Source organism: Poeciliopsis prolifica, unplaced genomic scaffold (genome assembly GCF_027474105.1).
Source record: "Poeciliopsis prolifica strain line A6 unplaced genomic scaffold, Auburn_PproV2 SCAFFOLD018, whole genome shotgun sequence".
NCBI classification, from domain to species: domain Eukaryota; kingdom Metazoa; phylum Chordata; class Actinopteri; order Cyprinodontiformes; family Poeciliidae; genus Poeciliopsis; species Poeciliopsis prolifica.
This window is the reverse complement of record NW_026562393.1, coordinates 9,581,146-9,607,092: the sequence shown is the minus strand read 5'-3', so window position 1 is coordinate 9,607,092 and position 25,947 is coordinate 9,581,146. Positions and strand designations below refer to the sequence as shown.

General features: G+C 41.5%; 1 protein-coding gene across 29 annotated transcripts in view; it reads right to left on the bottom strand.

Moving 5' to 3' along the window:
• tcf7l2 (transcription factor 7 like 2) overlaps positions 1-25,947 on the bottom strand; it is a 102,871-nt gene that overhangs the window by 5,786 nt on the left and 71,138 nt on the right. For 3 of the 29 annotated variants that reach the window (XM_055042421.1, XM_055042437.1, XM_055042429.1), the window contains 9 exons: positions 15,883-16,015; positions 13,183-13,285; positions 10,998-11,084; positions 6,528-6,668; positions 6,273-6,435; positions 6,048-6,155; positions 3,962-4,025; positions 3,138-3,188; positions 1,199-1,271 (listed from right to left, as the gene is read on the bottom strand). In XM_055042421.1, the coding sequence (XP_054898396.1) occupies positions 1,199-1,271; positions 3,138-3,188; positions 3,962-4,025; positions 6,048-6,155; positions 6,273-6,435; positions 6,528-6,668; positions 10,998-11,084; positions 13,183-13,285; positions 15,883-16,015 (923 nt within the window). Of the gene's footprint in view, positions 1-57; positions 119-623; positions 697-1,198; positions 1,272-3,137; positions 3,189-3,961; positions 4,026-6,047; positions 6,156-6,272; positions 6,436-6,527; positions 6,669-10,997; positions 11,085-13,182; positions 13,286-15,882; positions 16,016-25,947 lie in introns of all 29 variants that reach the window. The other 26 variants (XM_055042426.1, XM_055042438.1, XM_055042433.1 and 23 more) reach the window with 20 other exon arrangements.

Sequence of the window (25,947 nt, the reverse complement as noted above, 5' to 3'; positions counted from 1 at the left end):
TGGTACAAGCGGGGAGACACAGAGAAGGGTCGTTACTTAGCAGAAACAAATACCTACCATGAAAATATCCCCAATTCAAAGACTGCTTGTGTCAGAACAGAAAGACAACAGGTAGGGACTAAGTAAGGGTTATTGAAGAGGAGTTTGGAGGAAGAAGAGGTGGAGAAGGAGGAGGAAGAGGAAGAGGGCACAGAAAAGAGTGTCACTGAACAGGCCCTCAGAGGAAAGCAGGGCTAAATTTGTAAGCATTACATTGCCAATTAGAACAAACACGACAGTTAAGAAGGGAGGGTGTCATCAAATGCTTGGGCAGAAAATGAATTTCAACCATAATTTATGGAATTACTGCAAATTACACACACAAAAAAAAAAATCCTCCATGCTGCGTTCAGATAAAGTCGGTTGTGAAATCCATTTTCTGCCGCTGGGCTTGAACTGAGTTCAACAAAAAATAAAAAAAATAAATAAAAAAAAGTAGCTGAGCAGGAATTTTGTAGGAGCAGGGAAAAAAAGAGATTTTCATCTGTCAGCACGTGTTTTAGGAAGACATTGGAGCCAATTAACGAAGAAGGAAGATGCTCAGTGTGGACGTCTTCCTCTCGGTTGGACTACAGCAGTTATACCTGCATGGTTTGCACCATAAACTCAGCTGGTCAAGCCCGAACAAGGCACGACACTTCTTTGGGGTATTTGCATCTGTTAGCCAAAGAGGTAGACACAAACAGACAAAAAAGAAAAAAAAAAAAAAAAAAAAAAAAAAAAGAAAATGTACATGTCATTACACAGACAAAAAAAAACATAGCCAGGGCTTAGATTTAGGCTGGCAACACTAGGATAACCTCCGTTTGGACCAAACTATTGGACTTCAGATCCTCCAAGCCTCAACCTGCCAGGTTTTAGCTTACAATGTATTCTACAATAATCTCCCCGCCCCCTTGCGTATTTATTCATACACATCATTCGTCCAAACAAACACTCACTTATTCCCCCAAACAGGAAGCAAGAACCCAGAGAGAAACCGGCAGGGTGTGGCTGGAGGAAGCTGGGTGGGTCACAATAGCCCGGCGGGACAGACAGGGAGGAAGGCGCAGAGGGAAATAAAACGAGCAGCGAGAGAGCAAGAGGAGGCATTCCCAGCGTTCACACGACCCCAGCCTTCACCTTGACCCTGGCCAGTGCAAGCACACACCATACACACCTGCACGGGCCACACCAGTTATTCTGTTGGTCGAGCCCAAAGCGTGCTCGACACTTCTTAGGAGCGCTCAGGTCTGATGCCACGACAGGGAAGGGGAAGCCAGCAGAGGAGGAGGAGGAGGAAGAGAACCGAAACCAGTAAAATAAGAGTCAGGAGAAAGGAGAAAAAAAAAAGACAGAAAACCAGTGAATCTGTGAAGCTAAGCAGTGGCTCCAAAACCCCACAAGGTCATTATCAAATATGCATAAAGTCAATTACATTGTACCAGAAATTAGTAGAATCCAAAAGCATGCAAGCTATCAAGTCATATTACAAAAACAATCCCATATAAAATGTAAACTCTGATGGAAGTTAAAGCAGATTTTAGGATAGGTCTTAATAGATTAAAAGGATAAAAACAAAAATAAATGCAGGTTGGATTAATTTGCTGTTAGATGCTACCAGTTTTAATCTGCAGGTGGCAAAACTAGACAGTGGGAGCAGTGAGACTTGGTTCCAGCCAGGGAAAGGATTAACAAAAGGCTGGATCTTCAAGAGGGAAGCTAACCTTTACACCTGGAATCAAACAGTTTGACCGGTTTCAAATAAGTAAAGACCGTCTGAAGTCACAAAGCCTCTATCCATTTACAAAGCAGGTATGGAATGATCTAAAACCCCAAAATCTTTCTTACTGCTGCCATAATACATTCGTTACTGCAATTATAATAATCCTGAATAGACTGAAGCAGAAATATTGAATAAAATACCTTTGGAATATTAAATCTTTTTGTTATTCTGCTCTTATATTAATATTAGTACATCAAGCTGACATTAGCTGATTAACTTGCTTAGCTGTTTACACAAGTAGCCAGAAATAGTTTTAAAAGCTGCTGTGTTGTCAGCAACCAGAAATATTTCTAAACAGCTGAATTTGTGTTTCTTATAATAGCTGGAAAAACATAAATGGGGTTCAATTTTAAGTATTTATTTTAAAAAAAGGCAGTTTCTTGTTCAAATGAGAGAATGCGCTTGAGTTTTTGGATGACTCTGTTTTCCTGGACAGATTTCTTTTCAGTCCGACCAAGATTTTGTGTTTGTGGTACTAACTTGGAAATATTTACGCTACTTGCGCTTATTTATGATGGTGGAATTGACTTTTTATTACTTGTTGTATAGATTATGGTCTATGATTTGACATCAAGTAAGACTGAGGCAGTTGTTCAGTACAAATAAGAAAGTTTTTGACAATTTTTGAGAAAAATCTGCAATAACATCCCAATTATTAGTGCAAAAAAAGTGCAGGGATTTGTTGATTTTGCATGAATTTCCACAATAATTCTCAAGAAACTGGAGGGACTGAGTGGCAGCAAACACAGAAAAAGCTTTGGCGGACTAGATTTGGCCCACGCGCCTTGAGTTAGACACATGAAGTAATGTTTGGGATAACTAACACGCATTTAAAACTGCACTTTTCAAAAACTTGATGCCTATAATAAGTCTGTGTCTATTTACAACTTTATGAGTCGTAAAAGTGCAACACTGTTTGATTCCAGGCCATGTTTGAGTCAATATGTCTTACAAAAACAGGGAGAAGGCCAAACTCATGCTGGCCTGCTGGAAAGGCAAAAGGCAGCTACCAAAAGCATATAGATTAAGGAGGTTTACCCTGATGTCCCAACCCAGTACTTCACAATAATAATCTATTACTTCCTCAAGTACATTGCATTGTGATTTAGCCAAAACATAGAAACATATGTAGATACAGCCTAGCTTAAAGAACATCGACATTTTAGGAAAAGAAAGCAGCAAACAAAGCAAAAAAAATAAAAAATAGATAAAAAAAGCATATTTCAGAATAAAGAATTGAAGGTAAAACCTGTCCCATACACATACATTGATTTAAAAAGGAAAATAATCAAAGAAACAGTTAGTAATTTGATACTTAAAATGACATTAGCACCTGTAATCGGAGGGAGTGAAAGGCAAGGGTTTGGAAAATATTCTCTGTGTTCTGAAAAAAAAAAGAACAGATAGAGAGGCCTTCAAGAAGAAATCCGTCACCAAAACGAGCGCAAAATACATTGATAACAAGTCGACACAGCGTCCTCACAATATGAATCAGAAGAGTAGAGATGGATTTAAAAAAAATTAAATAAATAAATCACAGAATTAGCAAACCTCCTTAATTTTAAGATGTAAGTGATTCGTTTTTATTTAAAAGAAGAGCATGCATGGAAGCGAGCATAAAGCACACATGCATAAAGCACACACGCATGCACGGTTCTGGGACACACGCGCGCACACACACTCAGACAACAAGGCACAGTAGTGCAGTCGATCTGCAGGGCAAAGGCAATATAAAATTATAAAAACAAGGCCAAGCACACAACTCTGCCAAAGTTAATGGCTTTCAAAATGCTTCAAGTTCTTAAAAAACACATATCAAAATACCAGGGGGCTAAGAGCCCAAGCTGGGTGAGTGAGGGGGGTGTGGTGGGGGACTACAGGGGGTCATGCATATTCAGTTGTTATTAGCTAGGGAGAGCTGGGGAAAATGGGGGAAAAAGAGGAGGGAGGGGTTTACAAGCAACTCTACCATTTAAACATTGCACTGGGTAGCATAACTATACCAAGAAAAAAGAAAAAAAGGCAGGCACAATAAAAAAAAAAAAAAACATAACAGGAAAAAAAAAAACAAGCTTGACTTTTATCTTGCAAGATGTCACATCTGCCTGACACATGATGGGGTTCTTCTAATATAAGAGATAATTGCAGCTCACTTACCATTGCTCTCTGCTTGCTGCTTTTCCCTTTTTCTCTTCTTCCTTTTCCCCTGTTGGTTAGCCGCCAAAAAAATAGAAAGAAAAAAGAGATAGACACCGACAGGAACCTTAGTTATTATATAGCAGAATGCCCAAAACATGAAACAGAGAATAGGACTCATCTTTGTGTTTACTTATTTATTCATTCACTATTTCTCTGCTGTTTATTCCCCTTTCTTGGTCTCTCTGCTGTGTTTTTGCCCTCCGGTTTGTAACAGCCACTGCAGGCCAGACAAAAATCTCCCCCTCTCCCTGTTTGCTGTCTGTTTCTCCTCTTTTCTTCTTGTAATCTTGTCCCCCCTCCCTCATATTTTCTTCTGTTAAAAGCTAGACATTTTGACACGCTTCTGCTTAGCCAGACAGATTTCTCTACAGCTGCTGAAAGGAGATTGCTCTGGTCAGCAGCACGCAGAAACTGAATAATCTGGCACTTATGTGTCAGAACAAAATGTGCAGGCTGCAAAATATCCACCATAGTCAAGCTCATCCAAACACACACTGTTTTGTTAATTGCATACTGTGACCAGAAAATATATATTTATTTTGTTGATAAATGAAATTATCCAACTGCAAATAACAAGTCATGAGTCTAAACTCAAAAAGACGCTTTGATGCATTTGAGTCCCAACTTTCCTAAGACGCTTCAGTGATAGTACATGCACACTCTGATCAGTGTGCATGCCACACCAGTAGGTGGCGATAAGATCCACCTTAACAACATAAAAATAGACAGGAAGTACATCCCAGAGATGGTGTGAGAGCCGACTGGAAACCATAATGTCTTGTTTCTCACGAACTGAGGTGTAGGGACAAGTGGAGGGAGTTACACAAAGCTCCAGTGTTGTAGTTTTAGCACAGAAAGCAACAAACAAGACATTTATGTTACTGAATCTCAAAACATGGATGAGTTGTTGGTATAAGAATTCACTTTACAGACAACAACACAATAAAAGGTGTAGAGGCTAAAAAAATTTAATATATTGCATTTTATAGCAATTTGCATTATTTATCTCCACATTTCAAAGTATAAAACAGGAGCTTTTTGATGAGTTGCTGTAGATAGAGCCATAAATTTAAGGCCCAGGTCACAAGTGCCTGGATATCTGGGAAAACAAATATATTTTTATCCACATAAAACCTGTTTATTTCACTACAAATGGCTACTTATAAAAATTCTCACCAAAGTGGAGATCTGAGAAATCTTTATATTTTGTTTGCATGTGAAAACGGAGACGTATGGTCCAGCGCATTAAGGTCTGCAGCACATAATTTATTTACATACTTGATTTGACATGATTCCCAACTGATATTCAAAGTCGACACTGTTATGTTAACTATTCAGTCTAATAATCCATTTAAAAGTAATTCAACCTACATATATTTGCACCCAAATGAACAGGAAGTTATGGTTGTTTTGAAGCAATGTGATTGGCTGACAAGTCTTAGCTTGGCGCTACGCTGCCCCCTGTGGGTTTGGCATGTTTAAAACTGTCCTCTGGAATGAATTTGTTGGGTTCTTGTGGATGGACACGTTTCTGAAACTTATCCTTTGTGTACAATATTATTTTTTTAAACGATATGGCAGAGATATTTGTATAAAAACACGGATACATGTGGACGAGGTCTAGGACTCTAATAAAGAATCCATGAATGAATGAATGAACAAACGGAAAGATGGATAAACAGATACCATATAAACGGATGGAAATAGATTTTTTATGCTAATTCTTTCTTATCCATACTTTGGAAATCCTTAAATCCATTTTTTTCCAGGTTGTGTCAGAACTCTGGTGTTCTTAAGAACAGGCCCAAAGATTCACCAACATGAAAACCCCACTAAATATTTTTCACATTTGTCACAAAGCTGCTGATTAAACTCCACCATGCAACACGAGGCTGCACTTTAATAGGTCTGTCACATTTTAGAAACACAGAAGAAGAATCTGAGTTGTAAGAGGAAAAGCAAAGAAACACTGTTCCTGTGAAACCAAAACAAATCAAAGGGGAGAAAGAAGAGGCCGTTACGACTTGTAAACCTAAAAACTTACATAGTTGTCTCGTGCTGACCAGCCAGGGTACAGCTGCATGTGGAGCTGTCGCTCTTTCCTGGCCAGCTCGTAGTACTTGGCCTGCTCCTCCCGCGATAGGGCGTGCCACTGCGCATCAACAAACACGTCAGGACTTTTTATAATTGTCAGCACTTCAAGATTCAGGCACGACTGAGTCATATTTTTTTCCCATATTCCCCAGATTGGAACGTTTTCGAGACTTACCCTTCGCCCCAGGATCTGGTTGATAGCAGCGCTTTCTTTCAGTGTGCACTCCGCCACCACCTTGGCCCTCATCTCCTTCATGTAGAGCATGAAGGCGTTCAGAGGCTTCTTTATGTGGACCTGCTTCTTCTTCTCCTCCTCCTTTTTAGCGTCCGACTGTTTCCTAAAAAGCGAGGACAGAAGAGGAGTGAGACGGGCCGAGGCTGAGCGTCGCCACGCAGGGAAAAGTCGGGGGATGCGGGGCGGGCTACTCACGAGCTGTTGAGTGAGCTGATGTCGCTGTGGGAGGATTCCTGCTTGACGTTGGGCGTGACGATGGCCGGGTGAGGGATGCCCGTGGTGTGCAAACTGTGGTGGGGGGGCACCATGTGTGGGGGGAATCTGGAGGACAGAAGACTGTGTAAATCGTCAGAATGGACATGGATGAAATGAGAAGATGGAGCACAAACACAATGCAGATGGAGCTAAAATTGAACTGGTTTTTATCTTAAGATTACACAGCGTTTAGTTATTGTCATTAAAATGGAACAGAGGACAACAAAGACACAGTGACATTTAAAAAATTAAATAAAATGTAATAATAAAAACATTTATGTATGTATGTATATTGTTAGGTTTTTATATGACTGAGCAACACAAAAATAGTGCATATTTATGAAGGGGAAGTAAAATGACACATGTTTTTGCAAATGAAAGTGATGGAGACCCAGAGCTCAGGCGGGACAACTCAAACTTTATTACAAATAACCAGAGGTCTAATGAAGTCTCATGTAAATGTTAAAGAAGTAAAAAAAGACTCCATTGCCACCATAAAGCACAGCGATAGCCACGTCATGCTGTGCCACACTTTTCAGATTACGCACTGCTTTGTGTTGGTCCATCCAATAAAATCCCAATGACCGCACTGCAGTTTGTGATTGTTGAAATGACATGAAGTTTGTGTTTGAAACACGACAAAATGTAGGAATATCAGAGAAGCACAAAAATCTCTGCGCTGAAAAAGAAAAGCCTAAATTTTGGATGGCAAATCTCTAGCCATTATCTCTTGTCGAGCCAATCCTGCAGAGTAGGAGAAACGCTCTAGTTATCGCTCCAGATTTTTGGGTCTCCATCTGCTTTCTGCAAATTCAGCACCGCTGCCATCTTTATCTACCTCACTCTCCCATCATGGTTTTGTAATCTCCAACCGGTCCGCCACACAGAAAGTCTTATTTAAGAAACGATTTAACAGCCCAGATTCAGCCACACAGAGAGTGTGTGGAGCTAATTATCTGAGCATGTGTGTATGTTTATATATATTTATATCTGCATGTGTACGTTTAAAGGCCTCCACGTGACCAAACAAATTTAAGAGAAGGATAAAGGAAAAAACGAAGGAGTAGCTCTTTTATTTTTTTGTTAAAGCAGCTCATTATCCGACTGTGTCTGGCTGCATGGCTCCGAGCCAGAATATAATGATGAGGATAAACTCACCAGGAACAACTAGTTTCTGTTGGAGGCCATCTCAGGGGAGTACCACAGCTACTACCCCACCTCCTCCTCCCATCAAACTCTTTTCCTCCATTTCTCCTTTCCCCCCTCTCCTCCCTTCATCCCTGACACGCTGGTGTTTGTGCCGTGTCATCGGCTGATGGGGAGAGCGGCGGCGGTGGCGGCTGCATAGCGCCCATCATTAGGGCCCGCGTTTGCTCCGCTCCCTCCGTTTTCCTTTCTCTCCCTCCTTCGCTCTCTGTGCACTTGTTAAAATTTTCTCTGTTCTTCTTCTCCACTCCTCCTTGTCCCCTTGCTGCCTCCACCCTTCTCCCCTTAACCCCGCAGCCACCGCGTGGCCCAGGTTATGGTTTAAACATGACGGCCATCCCTTTGAAGCGTCCGGGGCATTATCACCGTCGTCGTCATCATCATCGAGGCTCATCAGCAGCGAGCTGCAGCCTGGACCAATTTAAGCAACATATAGAGGCAGTGGAGACCCCCACCTACCCAGCAACCCTGGGGCTTCTACGTCTCAATCTGAAAAGGTAAGAATGGCTGTCGGGAGAAGGGGGGAGGCGGGGTAAATGTGGGATTGGGTCACTGGCGCACTGAGGCCGAGCGTTAGCTTAATTGCCGGTAGCCCCCTGCGCTTGTTTAATGTATAATGATGTGGCCGTTCCGCGGGAAAGAGAGGAAGGAAGCGGCATGACAGGAGGACATATCAAAGGGCCAGGCTTGATCACAAGGGACGAAATGGTCTTCACATCCACCCACCTGTCCCACATACATCCAACACACACACACCAACACAATGAGGGGGAACATGCTTTGCCTGCAACCCCATTATCAAAATAATGCATCGGATTTGCTCCTCTCTACATCTGTGATTCCTTTCATACCAGACTGGATCGTTTTACAGGACGACTTATCAGCGCCGTTCCCTCTGTCCTAATTCCACCCAACTCCTGACTGAACTAACAGAGTTCATATCCATTTCCCACAGTAAAATTCAAGCACTCTCAAAGTATTTTTAAGGTAAGTAGGCCTGTTACAATAACAACTTTTGATAGGCGATAAATTTTGGTGACTAACTTTTCTAAAATGAGAGAAGTTTGGTCTGATTTAACGTCAGACAACAAGAAAGAAAACTGTAGGCTTTTTATTATCTTTTGATATCTGGTTTCATCTGTAAATAACCAAATTTAGGCTTTTAATCAAATTTTAAGAGTGTGTTTTATTATAAAATTGTGCAGTTTGTATATCAAGTTCTTTCAAGAACTTTATACAGAAATCACGCACTTTCCTCAAAACAAACCTTAAAAACTTCAATCATTTTGAAGTTCTTGTAAAGAGCTGGGCTTTGGCTCATCTTCTCTCTGCTTCCAGTCAGCTCAGTCTGCGCTCGCTGCAGACTGAGCTGCCTCAACACGCTGACCGTTTTGCTTTGCTTTGAACAAAACCAACTAGCTGAAGGCTACGTATGAAAGAAGGTTTGATACAATTAAGCCGATTGTTTTGGATGTTTTGCTCTCTGGTGAGGAGTTTTTTTTTTTTCGTTTTTGGAAGGGTGGGGCGATGGGTTTTAAACCCCTCCCCTCCTTCTGCAGAGAACTCCCAGAGCTCTCCATCTATTCAGTTATACTAATTCAATTAGGGGCCTCATCACAGGGGCATTAGCTCTTCCCCCATGGCCAGGCCCCCTCCCGCTTTCCTACACCCCAGTCAGTATATTCAATTAGCTGCACTGGAAATAAGATGATTGCATTGGAGGAGCAAATTAGCAGTCGCTTAAAGCTCAGGTTGGCTGATGCCAACGTCCGACCAGGCTTGCCATCTAACGGTCTGTCTGCACCTGAAACTTGCTGGGCAAAGATGACTAAGAGGGAAATCAGTGGACTGTTGGCTTCCTCAGCATATGTCCAGACAGATTTAAAGAGGAGTGGCAAAAGCAAATGAGGTGGATTAGCAGTGCCTGCTAACAATACTACTTTGAAATATCTCTGCTGCCCAGACAATCGAGCTGTTAGCATTTCATAAATGTCAGGAGGTTGTCAGTCAGAGGCCTCTTCAAATTTGTTGCAAGACTGACTGCTACTGGAGATTCTTCCTGCTCAATGACTCTTTGATGGTTTAATTTACCACCACGTTTAAAATAAATACAATAATTTTTAATTGAACCGGATTTAATAAATTTGAATAATTGGTTGAATTCTTACAGTCAGCTGACACGCAGTGCACAGCAAGAGATGGTAGACGGGCAGCTCTACATTGATTTGTCTGTTTTGTGAGTGAGAGAAAAGTACAGAAGCTTCCTCTGTGTTTGGCAACAAGCTGGTTTTACTTTGAATTATACGAAAAAATAAAGACATTTTTGTGTACTTTATAAGTGAGTAAAAAGCCAGATGCAGTGTACAGCAACAGGTGGAGGAGGAGTGGGGTGACGCTGTTACTGTGGCACTTTCACTAGCATCTCAGTAAAAAGTAGGAATGGTTTTACTCATCATTTTTGTGATTTTTCAAGCTGCAGCTTTGCAAATAAAACTCTGCACATGGTCTCTGCCCCATACCTAAAAGAGACCATGCTTTCTCAGCTGCTGGCTTTTTGCATACATGATCCATCACTGTCACAGAGGACTAAACAAGCCGCCCTCAGGAGCTGCTTTTCCAATCAGGCTGTAATTAAACTCAAGCTCGGCTTCAGATGAGCAGCGACCAGAGGAGCCAGAAGAATCCAACCCAACGTAGAGGAAACGCATTCCTCAGTAAAAACACCAGCACATGTGTTCAAGATGACAAATACACACACACACACACAATTCTCGCCTCCTCTCGTGGAAGCCCTGATGTCCACAGCGGCACTTGAACTAGTCCCTGATGGGCCGGACGGAGGCGACCGGAGCTTTACATTGTGGTGACACCTTCAAAGTGCTGCTGTTTGTTTATCTGTTTGGCTGCTTCAACTCGCAGCAAGGACATGCCCCCTCCGTTTCATTTCTGCTCTGCCTGACATGCGGCGGGGGTAAACGTTCTTCAGGGGCCTCATTAGGAAATGATAAATATAATTAATATTTGAGCATGCAAGCTGGAGCCGCTTTCCTACACTGGAGAATTGGCCTTTTGAACACGCTGATGTTGAGTGTGAGCGTCTCCTTAAGGGAGACGTTTCTGGAAAATGTTCGCAGAGAAGATGCAGACAGATGAGTGAGGAGGAAGTGAGTGTGAAGGTGTTTGTGCACTTTCGGTTTAACTCACCTTGACATGGATGCGTTGACAGTGAGCGCAGTTGGGTAGGGGTGTCTGAACCCCCCTGTCGTGATTGGATAAACAGGTTGACCTTGCCTGGAAAGAGGGAAAGAGAAGAAGAAAGCGGATAAGGTAAAGGAATAAGGTTGATGGAAGAGGGGACGCCAAAGCCCCACCGCGGGCCTCTTTATTCTCATTTGATCAGGACAAAAATCGAGGGGATTGCAGAGCGCAGATCAAAGCGAGGGAAAACTCCGAACAATTTGAATGCCACAAATCTTGATAGCAGTGGCTAATTAAATTTCATAACCCTTTGCTCGGAGTCGACAGAGTGGGGCCCCGTTCCTCCCCAAGCTGGAACTAGGTGTTTTGTTGTGATAATTAAAGACGAAGCGCGGGTCCCTTTAATGGAGCCATCACGCTAATTGAGGTCTACACATCCAAAGACAAACAATAATGAATGTAAATTTATACCAAAATAAAGTGCAGCGAATCAAAGGGCGCCACGACTGCGCTCAGGGCTTCTCTCGGTATTTAGATCGCGGTGAGAAAACATTAAATTAACAGAGCTTAATTTGTAGCCTTTTGTCATATTAACAAGTGTTGACAAGAGTTACCAGGGGAGAGCCTCTGTGAGGAATTGTGGGTAAAACACAGGCAATCACAGCTCATTGCTCTAATTGGAGAAAACGCAGACATGCAAAATAGGATTTGACGGAAAAATGGAAAGTTGAGCTTGGTGAGAGTCTAAGGAAGCAGGTCCAGGAGAGATTGCGTTAGAAAATCAACTCTGGGTTTCAAAGAGGAAAACCACTTTCAGTAATGATCATAAGGGATTTAATTGTCTTCAGCGTACTGCACCGTTAACTCATAAGCCAGATGGGAAAAACAAGCTGTCCCCCAAATAATGATATGTAAAAAGCTTTAAAATAACTGGATAATGGATCTTTTGAGTGGGTTAAATATCCAATATTTAAAATAATTTTTAATACAATAGCCACTTTGTTAGGACCCCCAATTTGTCACCCAATGTTGCTGAGATTTTTTTTAATTGATCATATGTTCTAGACTTTCTCCTTCCCTGGGGTTGAAATATATTACTTCTCAAAATGGGAAAGGCAAGGAAACATATAACACAAGTGAAGCAGATGTGTAAAGAATAGCTACTTGTCTGAGCTTACAAATAAAACAGCTGACAAACTTTGTTTTGGTCTTTCATTGCCACAATAGCTGAATTACAAACCACAACGTTCTCAAGCAGACTACAGTAGAGGAAGTCCTCAAACTGTGGTTTCATTTTAGTGCAGCTTTTAAAGTCAAGCTGTAGAACACTGAGTTCTTTAATTTAGTTCTGCACATTAACACTGGGAAGGAGCCAAACTTTTTCGCTATAATTACAAATGTGCTATTACTCCCTTACTTTACAGTAAAGGTCCAGGTTTTTCCAAATGTAAGACTTCTAAAGACCATTATGAATGTAATTGTAGAACTGTATTGTGCCAAAAATGTACAAGATAATATAAATTTGCAATAAATTTGCACTTATTCATTTCAGGGTTTTCCCCAGTGCATTATAAGCCTGGCGGGTAACCAGGCTTTATTTGTGCCCCCACCAGGCTAAGCATTGCTTATTTTTTTAAAGTCTTTTTAAAATGTTTGCATTTTGAAGACTCTATAGTTGGTATTCAAGTATTAATCTTTCAACAAAGTGATATTTTCTGTCAACTTTAACCAATTTTTAACTCAAAAACACGACAGCCACTGGATGAATGACTGCCCTAGCACCTACCCACCGGATTCAGCAAGTTTTCTGAAAACCTTGCATTTCAACTAGAAATCTGTTGTGCTCTGCAAGAATGCTGTAAATGGATCACAACCAGGTCTTTCACCTGGATAACTATCAAACATGCAATGGCTAATTAGGACAAAAATGGTTTGCAAGCACGAAAATCAACCCTAAAGAACTAAAATGTAGAGGAAACTAGAGATAAGACAGTAGAACAAAGCACATAGGACACAAAAGTGAAAACAATGATTTCCAAACATGGAATTAAAAGTACTCAAACTAAAGGTAGAGTGACATCATGCTAGATTAATACATTTTATTTGGGGGTGCCATCAAATTTAAATCTAGACTTCCACAAAACTCAAACGAAAGACAGAAGAAAGAGTAATAATAAAAATAGTTGCTTACTGTGGTACTAACCATCCTAGCGGATGGGGGATCTGGCCAACGGTGCCAGGTGACAACGGGTAATAAGGAGATATGTCTGGAGGATGAGGAGGCCTCGGGATTCCTGTGGAAGGAAGAGAAGACGACAGGGAGGGGAGAGGAGGTGGACAGACAAGAAGAGGACAAGGAGACAGAACCAAATCTTTGTCAGTGATCAAATTCAGTCTTTGTTGAGTTTCACATCACAGCAGAGCAAGATGGGAGGAAGACGAGGAGGGAGGTAGAGACAGGGAGGAAGGGGGCTTGTTGCTCGTGTGTACACAACGCTAAAAATCACACTTGCTGATCAAAGGCCTTTGAGGGAGGCGGCACAATGTGTTGGAGGAGGCAAGGGTGTAGAGAAGTGAGGAGAAAACACTGACGAGGTTCTTGTCACATTTTGTCTGGCAAAGCAGGAGATTAATGATATAAAATGACGGAGGTTTAGAAGTTAACAAAACAAAGAGAGGGAATTAAAAAGCTGTCTCTGTGATCAGAGAGCTGCCAATAACAGTAAAGCCAGCTAACTTTATGGATTGCTACCTGATGCATACATCAGAAACGTAACAGCAGACATCAACAACAGACTTTAGATTAGATGCTACCTATGTCACTATCGCTACCTTCGTCAAGATCTCTGAGATATGCCCCCAAAAAACAGCTGATTTTTGTTTGCCATCCTCCCCGCTGACAAACATCGGCAAAGATGTCCAATTTTTTTATTTTTATCGGGACGGCTCGCCAAAACAATCTCAACATCCTTTTACTTTTCTGTGGCAGCTGACAGGGGAAGAAAAGGCATCGACAAGCTGCCCTGAACGAACAAAATAATAATAAGAAAAAGAGAAAAGGTCCCGAGCACAGCCGAGCGTAAAAATAACTTCCTCTCTCTTAGCAGAAACTTCAATCGAAGAACACTGGGGTTCAGCAAAAGCGCAAATCAGAATCTGGAAAATTTATGCAGCTGACGGTATGATATTTCTACACAGCTGGTGCTGCTTTAGGAATTCAAGGTGATTGCAGATTAGGTGCGGGTTTCTGTTTAAACTTTGTACTTTTGTTACTGATGCACAATGTGATGAGTTTGCATGTGGCTGGGAGACTAAATCTTTCCAGGAATTCAGCACAGACAAGTCCCATTGAGTGGAAACACCGGAGAGCATTATCCCATCGTCAAGCAATATAACTCATTAATTAATTAAACACTGTGGCCAATTAAGCTGACCCATTAACCACTACATTAAACAGCAGCTGGCACATTATTTCTCCTTTGTAAGGGGCAATCATAATAAGGGAACATTATTACCTAAAACATGGCCCCAATCCGCCAGAGACCACAGAAAAAGCACAAAATTATTCACCACATTGAAAAGCACATTAACCAAGAAGAATGGGCTGAATGATAGTTAACAGAATTAAGTGCTGGGTCAAGATGCTCTCGGAAAATGAATGAAATTACCTAAAAAATGTGCTCTGAATGTTTGTGGGAGACGCTACAGTGGTGCAAAGAAAAATGTTGAATTCAGCACCTGACCTGCAGAATCAACAGGCTGTAAAGCAATAATAAAAAAAAGAAAAGTCCGACAGGCTCGTATTATATCAATGAAAGCTTGAGGAAAAGGCGGAAAGAGCGCAATCTTTGAAGATCGCAGGTCTCCGTTTTTATCTGAACTCAAGCTACCGAGGCCGCCTCTCGTTGAGCAATCGGATTTGTGGTCATGCGAGTTTGAGGCTGTTTGCCGAATTCCCTAATTTATGAGGCATTTTACGAGCCACAGCCCAGGTCGTTGTCCCCGAGTAAGAGAAGAAACCGAGCGCTGAAGCTCAGTCAGAAACAGACGAAGCCGAACGAAGAAGAACCTGAAATGTTCTCAATGTTTAAACGCTGATTTCTGCAGCATTCTCGAAGATGCTGTGTATTTAACTCTCTACTGGAGACACTTCAAACACGTTGCGCTAAATTTTAGTAGAGTTTTGAGCAGAAAACACAACACATGCACTTTCACAAATGTATTCATCTACCTTGAATGTTTTTCGTGTTTATTACTTCAGAGGAACACATGTGGTGCGTAACAGTGAAGCTGAAGTGAAAATATGTTTCCAATATTTTTCTGAGGTAAATATCTGAGAAGTGGCAGAAATTTATATTCCATCCAGTTTGTTCTTATAACTATGAATTAAATCAAATCAAATCAGAAGACACCAAATTCACAAAATAGTCAGCCTGTGCTTTGGATCTAGATCTGTACTTTGACTAGGCAATAACAATACTGAAAAAATGTGACGATCCAAACCTTTCGGCAGGCGGACCAAAAGAATATTATGTTTAGTGTCCCATTGACAGATTCTCCCACCAAAGCTGTAGTTTCCTGCAGCTCCTCCAGAGCTACCAAAGGATGTTTTTCTGAATTATGTGAACTCTTATTGGAACAACTGCATTTATACTGAATTTTATTCAGGTTTGCTGCACTTTTCAGATTCGTACTTGAAGAACAATTTGAAAATGACTTGTCGTGGTTTTTTTTCCCAACTTCAAAATCATTTAAATACATAATTTGTGGTCAAATATGACAAAAACATCAAGAGGTGTGAATATTTTTGCAAAAAATGTACTTCAGATTCTGCATTTTTGCCCCTACATAAATATTTATAGAGTGAAAGAAATGCCAGTTGGGGGCTTACCTGTTTTGGGATCCACGTCTGTCTGTAGGTGAGGTGGGGGGTTCCCCGGTGTGAAGTGCTCATTGCTGTAGGTGATCAGAGGCGTGAGGGGGTGCACATGGTGCGGGTGCTGTACCACTGGAACCTTATTAGACTGACAGAAAGAAGGATGTGCAGGAACACAAAAAGAAAGAAGAGAGAGAGAAAAGAGAAGAGAAAGGAGTGTCAATATTTAGGTGTAAAACTCAGGGCAACAGCTAAAGAGTTGCAGCTCGGTCTGAAAGAAGGACGGGAAAAAAAAAAAAAAAAAAAAAAACGGATCAAATTCTGGTTATTCTCAAGGTGCCAAAACCGCCAAACCACAGCAAAAATAGCATGGTTTGTAATTAAAAACACTTCTGCGGCATCAACCCAGGAATTCGGTAACACAATCTAAGAGGTTTGTGGGCTTGCCAGTTCCTATTTGGGCGTCATATTGGATGAAACACGTTTAAACCACCGCCGCAGCAAAGTAATCGATCATCTGTAAACCACAAAATCAAGGCAGCGGGAGTAAATCTGCAGCCATTAGCAGCTACAGTCCAGCTCCAAAATATAACCCCCCCTACTTTATTTACTCCCTGAGGGCCTCGGTTAGGGAGAGTGCAGTTAGTAGTGTAATAAGGGTGGGGGGTAAATAGAAGGGAGGTGGGGCTGAAAATCCATTTCTGATTTTTTTTTTTTTGCCAAATTAGTTTTAGCTATGTAATCTTCTCTTTGTGCTTCTAAGTGGAGCAGACCCCCTTTTTTCAATTATCCATAGATTACAGTGGAGCTTTAGGGGCCTGGTGTTAACAGCAGCTCGGCCCCTCTCTGTCGGGCAGCGACAGGACGGGACGGGGACTGACATGCACAGTCCCCCTGAACATGAGATAACCAGATTAGAACCACGGCGCAAGATTAGGCAGCTCTCGCCTCTTTACCCGCACATCCTTACCCTGCCCTCAGCAGCCAAAGAAGCAGCACTAATCAGGCTTATCATAACATGGATGATATGTTCAGGAGGGGCGAGAGGAGTGAGACACCAAGCAGCTTCTGAGTGTGTGTGTGTGTGTGTGTGTGTGTGTGTGTTCGGTCTCTTCTCTCGCAGGCCACACACCCTCATTAGTGACTTTAAACCGTGCAAGAGAGAAAGAAGGCTCCACTGTGGCACATTTCCACCAGACTTTGAAAAACATTAATGGGTCTAGATGCCGGCGGGGGGGCTACACGCTTAAGATGTGCGGTTGCCCTGCCGCTCGTCGACAATACAAATGCAAGAGCTCGCAGGCCGAGGACAGGACAAAAAATGTGTGCGGAGCTTAATGCCGCAAAACTAATCATGTACCCAGGCAGTTTGAGGAGGGAGTCATCGCTAATACAGCAACAGTCCATCCAAAACCCAAACTCCTAATTCTGTCCTGGTAGTTCAGTCAGACGAGAACAAGTATCCCCATATAGAGCTTTCTTTCCACAGTGGCAATGATAGGGGGGGGAGCAGGAAAGAGAGAGGGGGCAGTGGTTGCTGTTCCCTATTGCCGTGGTCCCAATGAAAGATTAATGAACCTCAGCAGAACTCCAGGGAGGCACAGAGACTCCTGGGACTCATTCACAGCCCAGAGCTGAAAAGGCTAGGGGGGAAGAGAGAGGAGGGAGGAGGCAGAACGAGAGGGATGTGTTTGTGTGTCGAGGAAGAGTGGGGGAGAGGGGCAGGAATAGGTGGAATAAGATTCCTTATAAAGAAACCAAGACTCTCATTTGGAACCCAACTCTGATCTGTGCATTCACAACAACAAAAAAAGGAATAAAAGTGAAGAAGTGATCAAGATGCAGCTCAAGAGTTAGCAGGTCAACGAAAGAAGACGGTCCTTCTCCACAGCCCCTCACCTCCTAACCTCCACCTCCCCCCCAATCCCCACCTCGAGTAATGATGTGAAAGAATGTTGTGAGTTCCTTAACGCTCTGCATTAAAAAGCTTTAGTAGCCATTTATACAAGTTCTTTTGTCCAGGGACAACAGCCATTGAGGCGAGGGTTCAAAATGGCCATCCAGTGAGAGCAAGTCTTGAGGGTGTGCGATGGGACTGAAAGGGAAGCTGGAGGCCGCACTATTTACATCACAGTCGCTTACAGAGTTGAGGCAAGCCCTTTTCCCCCCGCCGGGAATGATGCAAAAACCAATACATTCCAGTCAGCAGCTGGAAATCGAAGGAGAGTTTCAATACAGAGATAATTTGGTAAGGCGGGTGTAATGCTTTTAGAAAAGTTTCCAGCAAAACAGTAAAAAAATCAATTGTTGCATCTGTGTTGTCTTGACTGAGTCTTGCAATATTAAAACTGCAAAGGTATTCCTTGTCAAAGTGAAATCTGTTTCACAAAGAGCTGTCCAGTTGCTACAAGCACAACTTTAAACTTGCAATGTGTATAACAACAGTGCTTAGACCTGGACACCTTGTTGTGTCATTTTTGAGACTCATTTTGAAGTAAGATTGAACGTAGTTATTGAGGTTCTCTCTGATGAACTCAGATGAAGGCTCCTTATTGAACTGGCTTTCAAAACTCCTAGAAAGGTGATGAAAAAGCCTCCACTACTTTTAAATAATACATCTGAATTATTTTGAGAATTAGGTAGGTAAAAGAAGACAAAGTAGAAATGGTTTGCAAGCACTGTGAGAACATAACTGGCTAACCATCAGTTCCTGATGACGCCAACCATCAGTTCCTGATGACGCCAACATTAGCTCCCATTTCACTGTTTCCAGTTGAAGCAAAATGTTAGTTACTTCAGTTTTGCATTTTATCATCTTTAGTTCAAAATTTAAAAAAGTTGACTGATCAAACAATGCAAGAACAATAAATGGGAAGTGCTAAAATTAGCATCTGCCCCAATGCCTATTTTGACTTAACAAAGAAGCTATTTCTGTTTTTAGCACCTCTGGATTGCATTACATCTGTATTAAAGTCTAAGATATATAGGTTGATTAAATATTGTAAGAATACTGCAACTAAATAGTCATTAATCACTAACTTCGCTATGACTCAGGTATTTCAGTTTTTAGAAACCTTGTCCCTGGTGGGTTTGGGAAAGGTGCTGGTGGCTATCTTTTCGGGCGAGAGGCGGGGTCCAACCTGGACAGATCGCCAGTCTATCGCAGGGCAACACCCTGAACCAAAAGGGTCATTTAGCAGCTTTAACAGTTTAGACTGTCTTCAGATGAAAATCTAAAATATTTTCATCCAGGAAAAAGTGCGAACATTAGTGAGTAACCATTAGCCACTAATGGAATTAGCGTGTGTTTCATAGCTTTTTACTAATGTTAAACTAAATGGTCAATTTAATGTTTTTCGGTTAATGTAGACTGCATTTGTTTTTTCTATTAACAATTGAATGTTTTTAGACTTATTAAAATTGAACAGGTTTATATGGAAGAGGATTACAAAAAACTTATTTTAATTTTAAGCTTTTTTAAAAGACCTTTTCATCAGATTTGTGACTTTCTTTCAGAATTCTTTAATTGCTGACCTCTGACTTTTTTCTTCCTAACATAGTATTTATGTTACAGTCTTGCACATATTATTCTTGTTTTTGTTTCTACATATTTTATTACTTTTATCTTTGTGATAATCTACGTCCCACACTGAATTGTTTTCATTCAGTGTTTGAAAGTATGGCACTTACAAAATTATAGCCCACCACACTTTGCATCCAAACGACTTTGCTCATTTAAAAGTGCAGTTCTTTTTCAAACACAGTTGGAGACTTTTATCCATTTGTGAAAACATGAACAGGGAGCATTTTCAATGTTGTTTCACTATTGATACAACCTCAGACTTTGATAATCACAAAAATGACAATATATGTGCTGGTCAAAAAATCATCTAAACAATGTTAACTTTTGTTTGTGTTTTATTTTTGTTGGGATTCTTGGTTTTCCTCAAAAATATTGCTAAAACCGTGAGCTGCAGTTATTGCTGCAAACTTTGCTCTAGCAACCAGTGGTCGCTGTGGGAAGCAGCAACTCCAGCACCTGTCCTGCACGACCCCAGCAGGACAATATACAAGCTCATCCCGCACAGAAGGACACAAAAGCAGGCGATGTGGGAGACTGGACTCTTCTTTTTACTCCACAAAAGCCAGGAGGAAAAGAAATAAATAAATAAAAACACTTCCTGCTCCTGCCACCCCTGCTGACATGTATCTTCCCAGCATCTCTTCTTATGACAAACAAACACAGATTTTCAAGATTCAGAAAAAAGATACTACACTCAAAAGTCTAAAAACTACATTTTAAAGGTACGATGCTAATCCTGTTTTCAACGAACTGAATTTATGACAACAAAACGTTTCCGCACACATAAAAAACAGCCTGCATCGACAATGTCCCCCATTTCTGTACGAGTAAAGAGGAAACAGAGAAAAGCCTTTTGAAAGTGGACGAATAAATGAGCTGCTTCAAGTTCTCCCTCTGTGAGGGTGAAAGTGGGGGAGCAGAACAAGGCAGATAGAGGAGAAAAAGTGACAGCAGGACGGAGAAAGACAAAGAAAGGGAGCACAAGAGGTGGAGACCAGACAGGAAAAACTGTTGGCCTTGCATTTCCGCCTGGTGGCACCTCGCAGGGCCAATTTGAGCCCTAAATGTGAAGGTGGCGACCTTGTGAGCCCCTGTGGGGGTCTGGAGCCCCCTGTCCTTCTGCTTTATGTCATGATATGATGAGTTGTCACAACAGCTTGCGGGGCGCTAATGAGCTGTAGTGAGGCCAGGGCAGGGAAAGGGAAGGGAAGAGCGGACAGAGATGTGGGGATGACAGCGATGTGATGGATTAGAGAGCCTCTGAATTCCTAAAGCAAGCAAGCAAGCAAAAAAAAAAAAGCGTCTGCAGTGCTCTTCCCCTGATCCAAGTGACACAACATGGTAAAAAACACACACACACAAACAAAAGTAATAGTGAGGAAAGTGCTTAATTTAGTGCATCTCTTTAAGCTTGAAGTTGATTCAAGCAAAAGTAAAAGGAAGTCTCAGCAATCATCTGCTTTCACTCATCGTCAGTTTCTGTTATGACTGTTGTCCTCTGGGAGGTTAAGAAAGCCCCCTCCACAGAAACAGATCTTCATTTCCCACCTCCAATATCATGACAACACAAACAGACAACTACTTCAGAATTTGGCTCTGATACAAGCCAAGATAGTAAACGGTGTTCCTACAAATTACTGATGTCCAAACTGAACACTTTCCAAAAGCACATTCCCAGAGTTCTCTTCGTTTTTAGTGCAATTTTTTTATTTAAAATTGAGATGCATCAATAAATCCATGGTCAGTATCTTAACTGCAGGTCAAATCGCTATTTATTGAATGAATCAAAAGTAACAACTCGCATCATTTTTGGCTTATATTGACCAATATGTACTTTGTTTAATTAGTAAAAATCCAATGAAGATTAGAAATATGTGCTCTGGATGTAATGCATCCTTTTGCTGTTGGAATCTTATTTACTACCTTTGTCAAAGAATTTGAAGTATGTTTGTCCATCTGTTGAGCCTCAAAGAAAACTCCATGCATCAGGAAAGTGTCAAGGAAGGTTTATAATAATAGGATATTTCTTACTACTATCTATTACTTATAGAAACCTGGAAAACACATAAGAAATTCCACCCTTTTACAAACTTCCCAAACTCCCAGAAATCTGGTGTAAATTAAAACTGAACATGAAAGCCTTTAGCCAACTTCTCACGCGTCCAAACCGAAACCCGACTGCCTTTATTTCTCAACATTCAGAACCTGTAACAGTTATTATGTCGGGACGTTTAAAAAGACCAAAAATATGAAGAAGTTGATCAGTACTTTCGCAGGGAAGATGCATCTCAGAGGGCAAGGAGCTCTGGAGACCAGAGTTATATTTAAAAGTTAATCTATTCACTTTGCTGCAGTGACATGCCGACTGCTTGATCAGAGCGCCGAACAAAAATATTATGTGGGCCAGAGCCTTTGCTCCCCTTCCTCCTGCTTGCTCTCTCTCTCTCCGCCAGCACTTCAAGTCGTTCGTCACCATTTATTTGCGCTTCCCATCTTTGATAGTCGGCACATCAAATAGAATCGCAGAAAGGACATGCTCAGATATGTCAGGGATAAATAAAATCAAATAGTTTAAATATGGAGTGCTATTTGGCAGAAGTGTTGTATTCTGTGAAGACAAATCGCCTCTTAGACAAGCATGAGTGTTAAAGCAACTTCCTTCCCCCCCCCCCCACTCATCCCTCTCAGGGTAAACAGGCTCTTGAACTCCCCATACCTGAGTTGAAGGGGGCTTCTCTGAGAGGTGATGTTGCATCACGGTGTTAAGAGCCAGACTGAATTCTGCCTTTTGAAATGCAATCAGCCCCTCAGAATTTCATCTGAAAGCCAAGCAATTAGGAATCTGAATTGGGAGGCCACATTAACAAAGGGATATGTTAATCTGCGAGGAAATTGAAATCTTACTTTACATTTTATGGTTAAGGCATGAGCGGGATCAAATAATTTTTTTTTTTTGTCGAGTAAATATGGCTTTCCTTTGAGATGATCACGTCTCAGCAATGCACCTTTTTGTTTACTCCAAATGTCTTCTTTAACATATTTATTTGATCTTGACAAAGCTGTTTTTGAATTTGTGCTCCTATAAAATTAAAGAAGAAATAAGCAAGAGCCAGTCTGAGATTCTCGCTGTAGGAAAACAGAGCTACACGGTGTAAAACAAAATGTATACTAAAATTATCTATTTGCTTTTATTTGAAACAGAAACACTCAATTTATTTGTTGTTAGCAAAATGAAATGCTTATTATTACAAGTTAGGCAAAAGTGTGATAGCCTTGTGTTAGCCAGTTGACCAGCAGTGCACAGCAACAAGTGGGGGAAGGGCATTGCTCCATGCAGCTGGAGAAGATTCTTGTCCAAATAAAAAAACCTTCAGCCATAGGAACAATTCAGCGGTCTTGAAGCTGCACCTTTCCAAAACTTTTGTATATTTTGATACATTAACAGACCTAAGAAGAAATTATTGTTATTCTACTTTTGTTTTTACAGTAATAATCCATTTTAACAGCAGCCATTGTGAGGATAAGCAAGAAGCCTTAAAATAAATATATTTTGTATAACGGCTGAATAATCTCACAGAGAGATTTGGAGATTATTTTGTTTATCTGCGTTACATCCTCATCACTGTATATGATGTTAATACGAACCTTGGTGACTCATTTATCACAGTAAAAAGAGTTTTAAAATGATGGCTGGCCTGTCTGATTGTAGATCTTCACAGGGTTAGGCGAGCAGTTCATTTCTTGTCATTTCCTGCTTTACTTCAATGCCATGTTTTCCCATTCTGATGAATGGTGGAGAGGAAATGGGCCTGTCCTACGTCATGTTTACATCCCAGGGAACAAGGAAGTCCTCAAAAGTCATGTTTAATTTAAAAAAAAAAGTTATTCATACCGGGAATAAAAGTTTTTGTTCAATTTAATTTATATGAACCATCATGGGATCAATAAATGTAGTACCTGGGATTTTAACAAAAGATAATAATGAAGTAGATTCAATTGAACTGGACTGAATCTTTCTTGGTCTTTGTTTTGCCATACTTGTCACAGTTCCAGATGTTTTAAACATTTAAATTATGTATTTGATAATAGAGAAAGACAAGGCAATAAATTGTTTGGTCTTCCTTTTGACTTGAATGGTATGTTTTCTTGCCTTTCCCATTTTGAAGAGTGGCTAATTGAACTGGGTTTCTGGCTCCTGTCATATTTACCGACACTTTCTCTCCCCACCCACTATAAACACACTTCAGTAAAAGGTTTGGCTTTTTTTTCTCTAAATATTTCACTATGAGGTTACGCTGCTGCAGTAAAGGATGTTTCTGCTTCCAGTAAAAACAGGAGGGGGCCGAAAAGGGCGCACAGTCATTTACGCACAGACGAATGTTTGACCCCGACCCTCGCACAAACAGCACGAAGTTGTCCAAACGCCGCTCAGAGCCCTGAGAAACAGTAGAGACGGTGAGGAAGCCGGGGAGCAGAGGCGCGTTACTCACCCAGCTGCTCAGATTGAGGTGCCAGCAGCCCACCTGCTGCAGGAGCGAGAGCCCGGGGCCCAACGCTCCTGCCTTGGCTCCCGCCTCCTCCGGCCTGACTCCATCCCGCGGGTACATGACCCCCTCTGTCCCACCCCTCCTTTGGCTCCCCCTTCCTCCTCCTTTTTGTCTCTTTTGGATGCTTTATTCTTCTTCTTCTTTTGTCTGTTTGCGCACGTGTGTTTAGAGTCCCGGCTGTGTTTGGCGACGTAGCCAGCTGACCAGCGAACGCCCCGGATTTGCACACCAAGCTGTGTGCATCTCAACCATGCAGGCCTCGGTTCCGCAAAGTTTCAAAGCCACCGCGGAAACAGACAGTCTCTTCTTCTTCTTCTTCTTTGTCGGGGTAAGTTTTGATGCCGGTGACAAAAAAATAAATAAAAACAACGACAGAGAGGAAAAGGAATCACTCTATAACGTCAGCTTTCCACGAGCAAACGAGCCGGAAAAACTCTCTCACGAAAAGGCAAAAAATTAACACTAATACCCGCTGTGTGACGGGTGTGTGTCTGCGTGTCTCAGGATTGTGTCTGCGTGAGTTAGTGTGTGGGCTCTGCGGCGCCTCCAGGATGCCCAGAGACGAACTGGCAGCTTGAAACAGCTTTGGCTACGAGGAAAAGCGAGCAAAAGCAAGAGATCGAAACAAAGAGGAAAGAGCAGGAGAGAGGAAAGAGAGAGGAAAAAAAAAAAAAGGAACAAGACACAACAACATCCACAAAGGGAGGGCAGGCTCAGCAAAGTGTGGCCAACAGTCACTTCGTCTGTGTGATGCTGACAGTCCAGACTTCATGCCCACTTTTCAGGAGGGAAGCAAGTCTTCACTCTGACACCAACCTGGCACTTTTCATTGCAGTCGTTTTAGGTGTTTCTCCTTTTGTGCTCTCCCTGTTTTACAAACAATACCTTAGAGTGGAGAGCAATTGTTCTGTTAACATACAGACGCCCCCCTCGCTAAACTCCATTCAAGGCCTCCAGCCCCTCCTCGCAGTCCACCTCTTCCCTTTCTCTTTCCTCCGCTACAAAACATTCAGTAACTTAAACAGTAATAAAGAAATAATAAAAGTTTTGAAGTCAGTTTTTTTTCTTTTCCTGTCCCTCTAAATATTTATTTTAAATAAAGAAGATTCATGCATAATTTCTCAAAATAAAAAATAATTTCCTGATCACAATGAATTATTTTAACTAAAAATTACAAAATAGTATTAATAAATGCAGAATTCATAGCAATTTTTACATTATTCAGTTAACTCCACTTGTCACTCTTTAATAACCTCTAAGAGCTTAAATCTAAATAATGACCGTAACGGATGAAATATTTATTGAATAAGTAATTTTTCCCCCCTGAGCACAAGTAACTTTAATTATGTTTTTTAAAATAATTGAAAAGACGTTGATTAAAGATTGTGCTAAAAAATGTATACAATGTACTGTTTAAATGTGGCTACATTTACATTTGTATAGTATTTTTAGCTTAAAGTTGGCACCTTGAAACAACTAAAAACTTTTCTCCTTTAATTGAATCCGACTTTCTTCCTTTTTTTCCTCCTTTTCTGCAGCCTCTCCATCCCTGTTAGGACCCTGCGCTTCTCTTGGCCTGCAGCAAGCAGTTCTGAGGCCCTCAGGAGCCAAAACAAAAGCCCCCGAGAATGTTCTTTACACAACTCGGACAATAGCGCCGGGGCTTCAGCTTGACAAGTAAAAGAGCTCCGACAAGGCGGCGGCTAATTGCCTGCCCTCCCTCCATTCAGCCGCCCCGCCATGCTCCTGCCATCTCCTTTTGTCCCACGTGCGCTCGCTAAAGTAAACTGCCACCTCGCCAGCGAGTGATGGACAGCTCACAATCACTCGACCACAATGGCGTCGACGCCGCGGCGCGAGAGAAACGTGGACATTTAAAAAAAAAAAAACGAGTGAGAAAAAGAAAGCGGGTAGGAAGAGAAAAAAAGCACATTATGCTCCTAAAAGCGG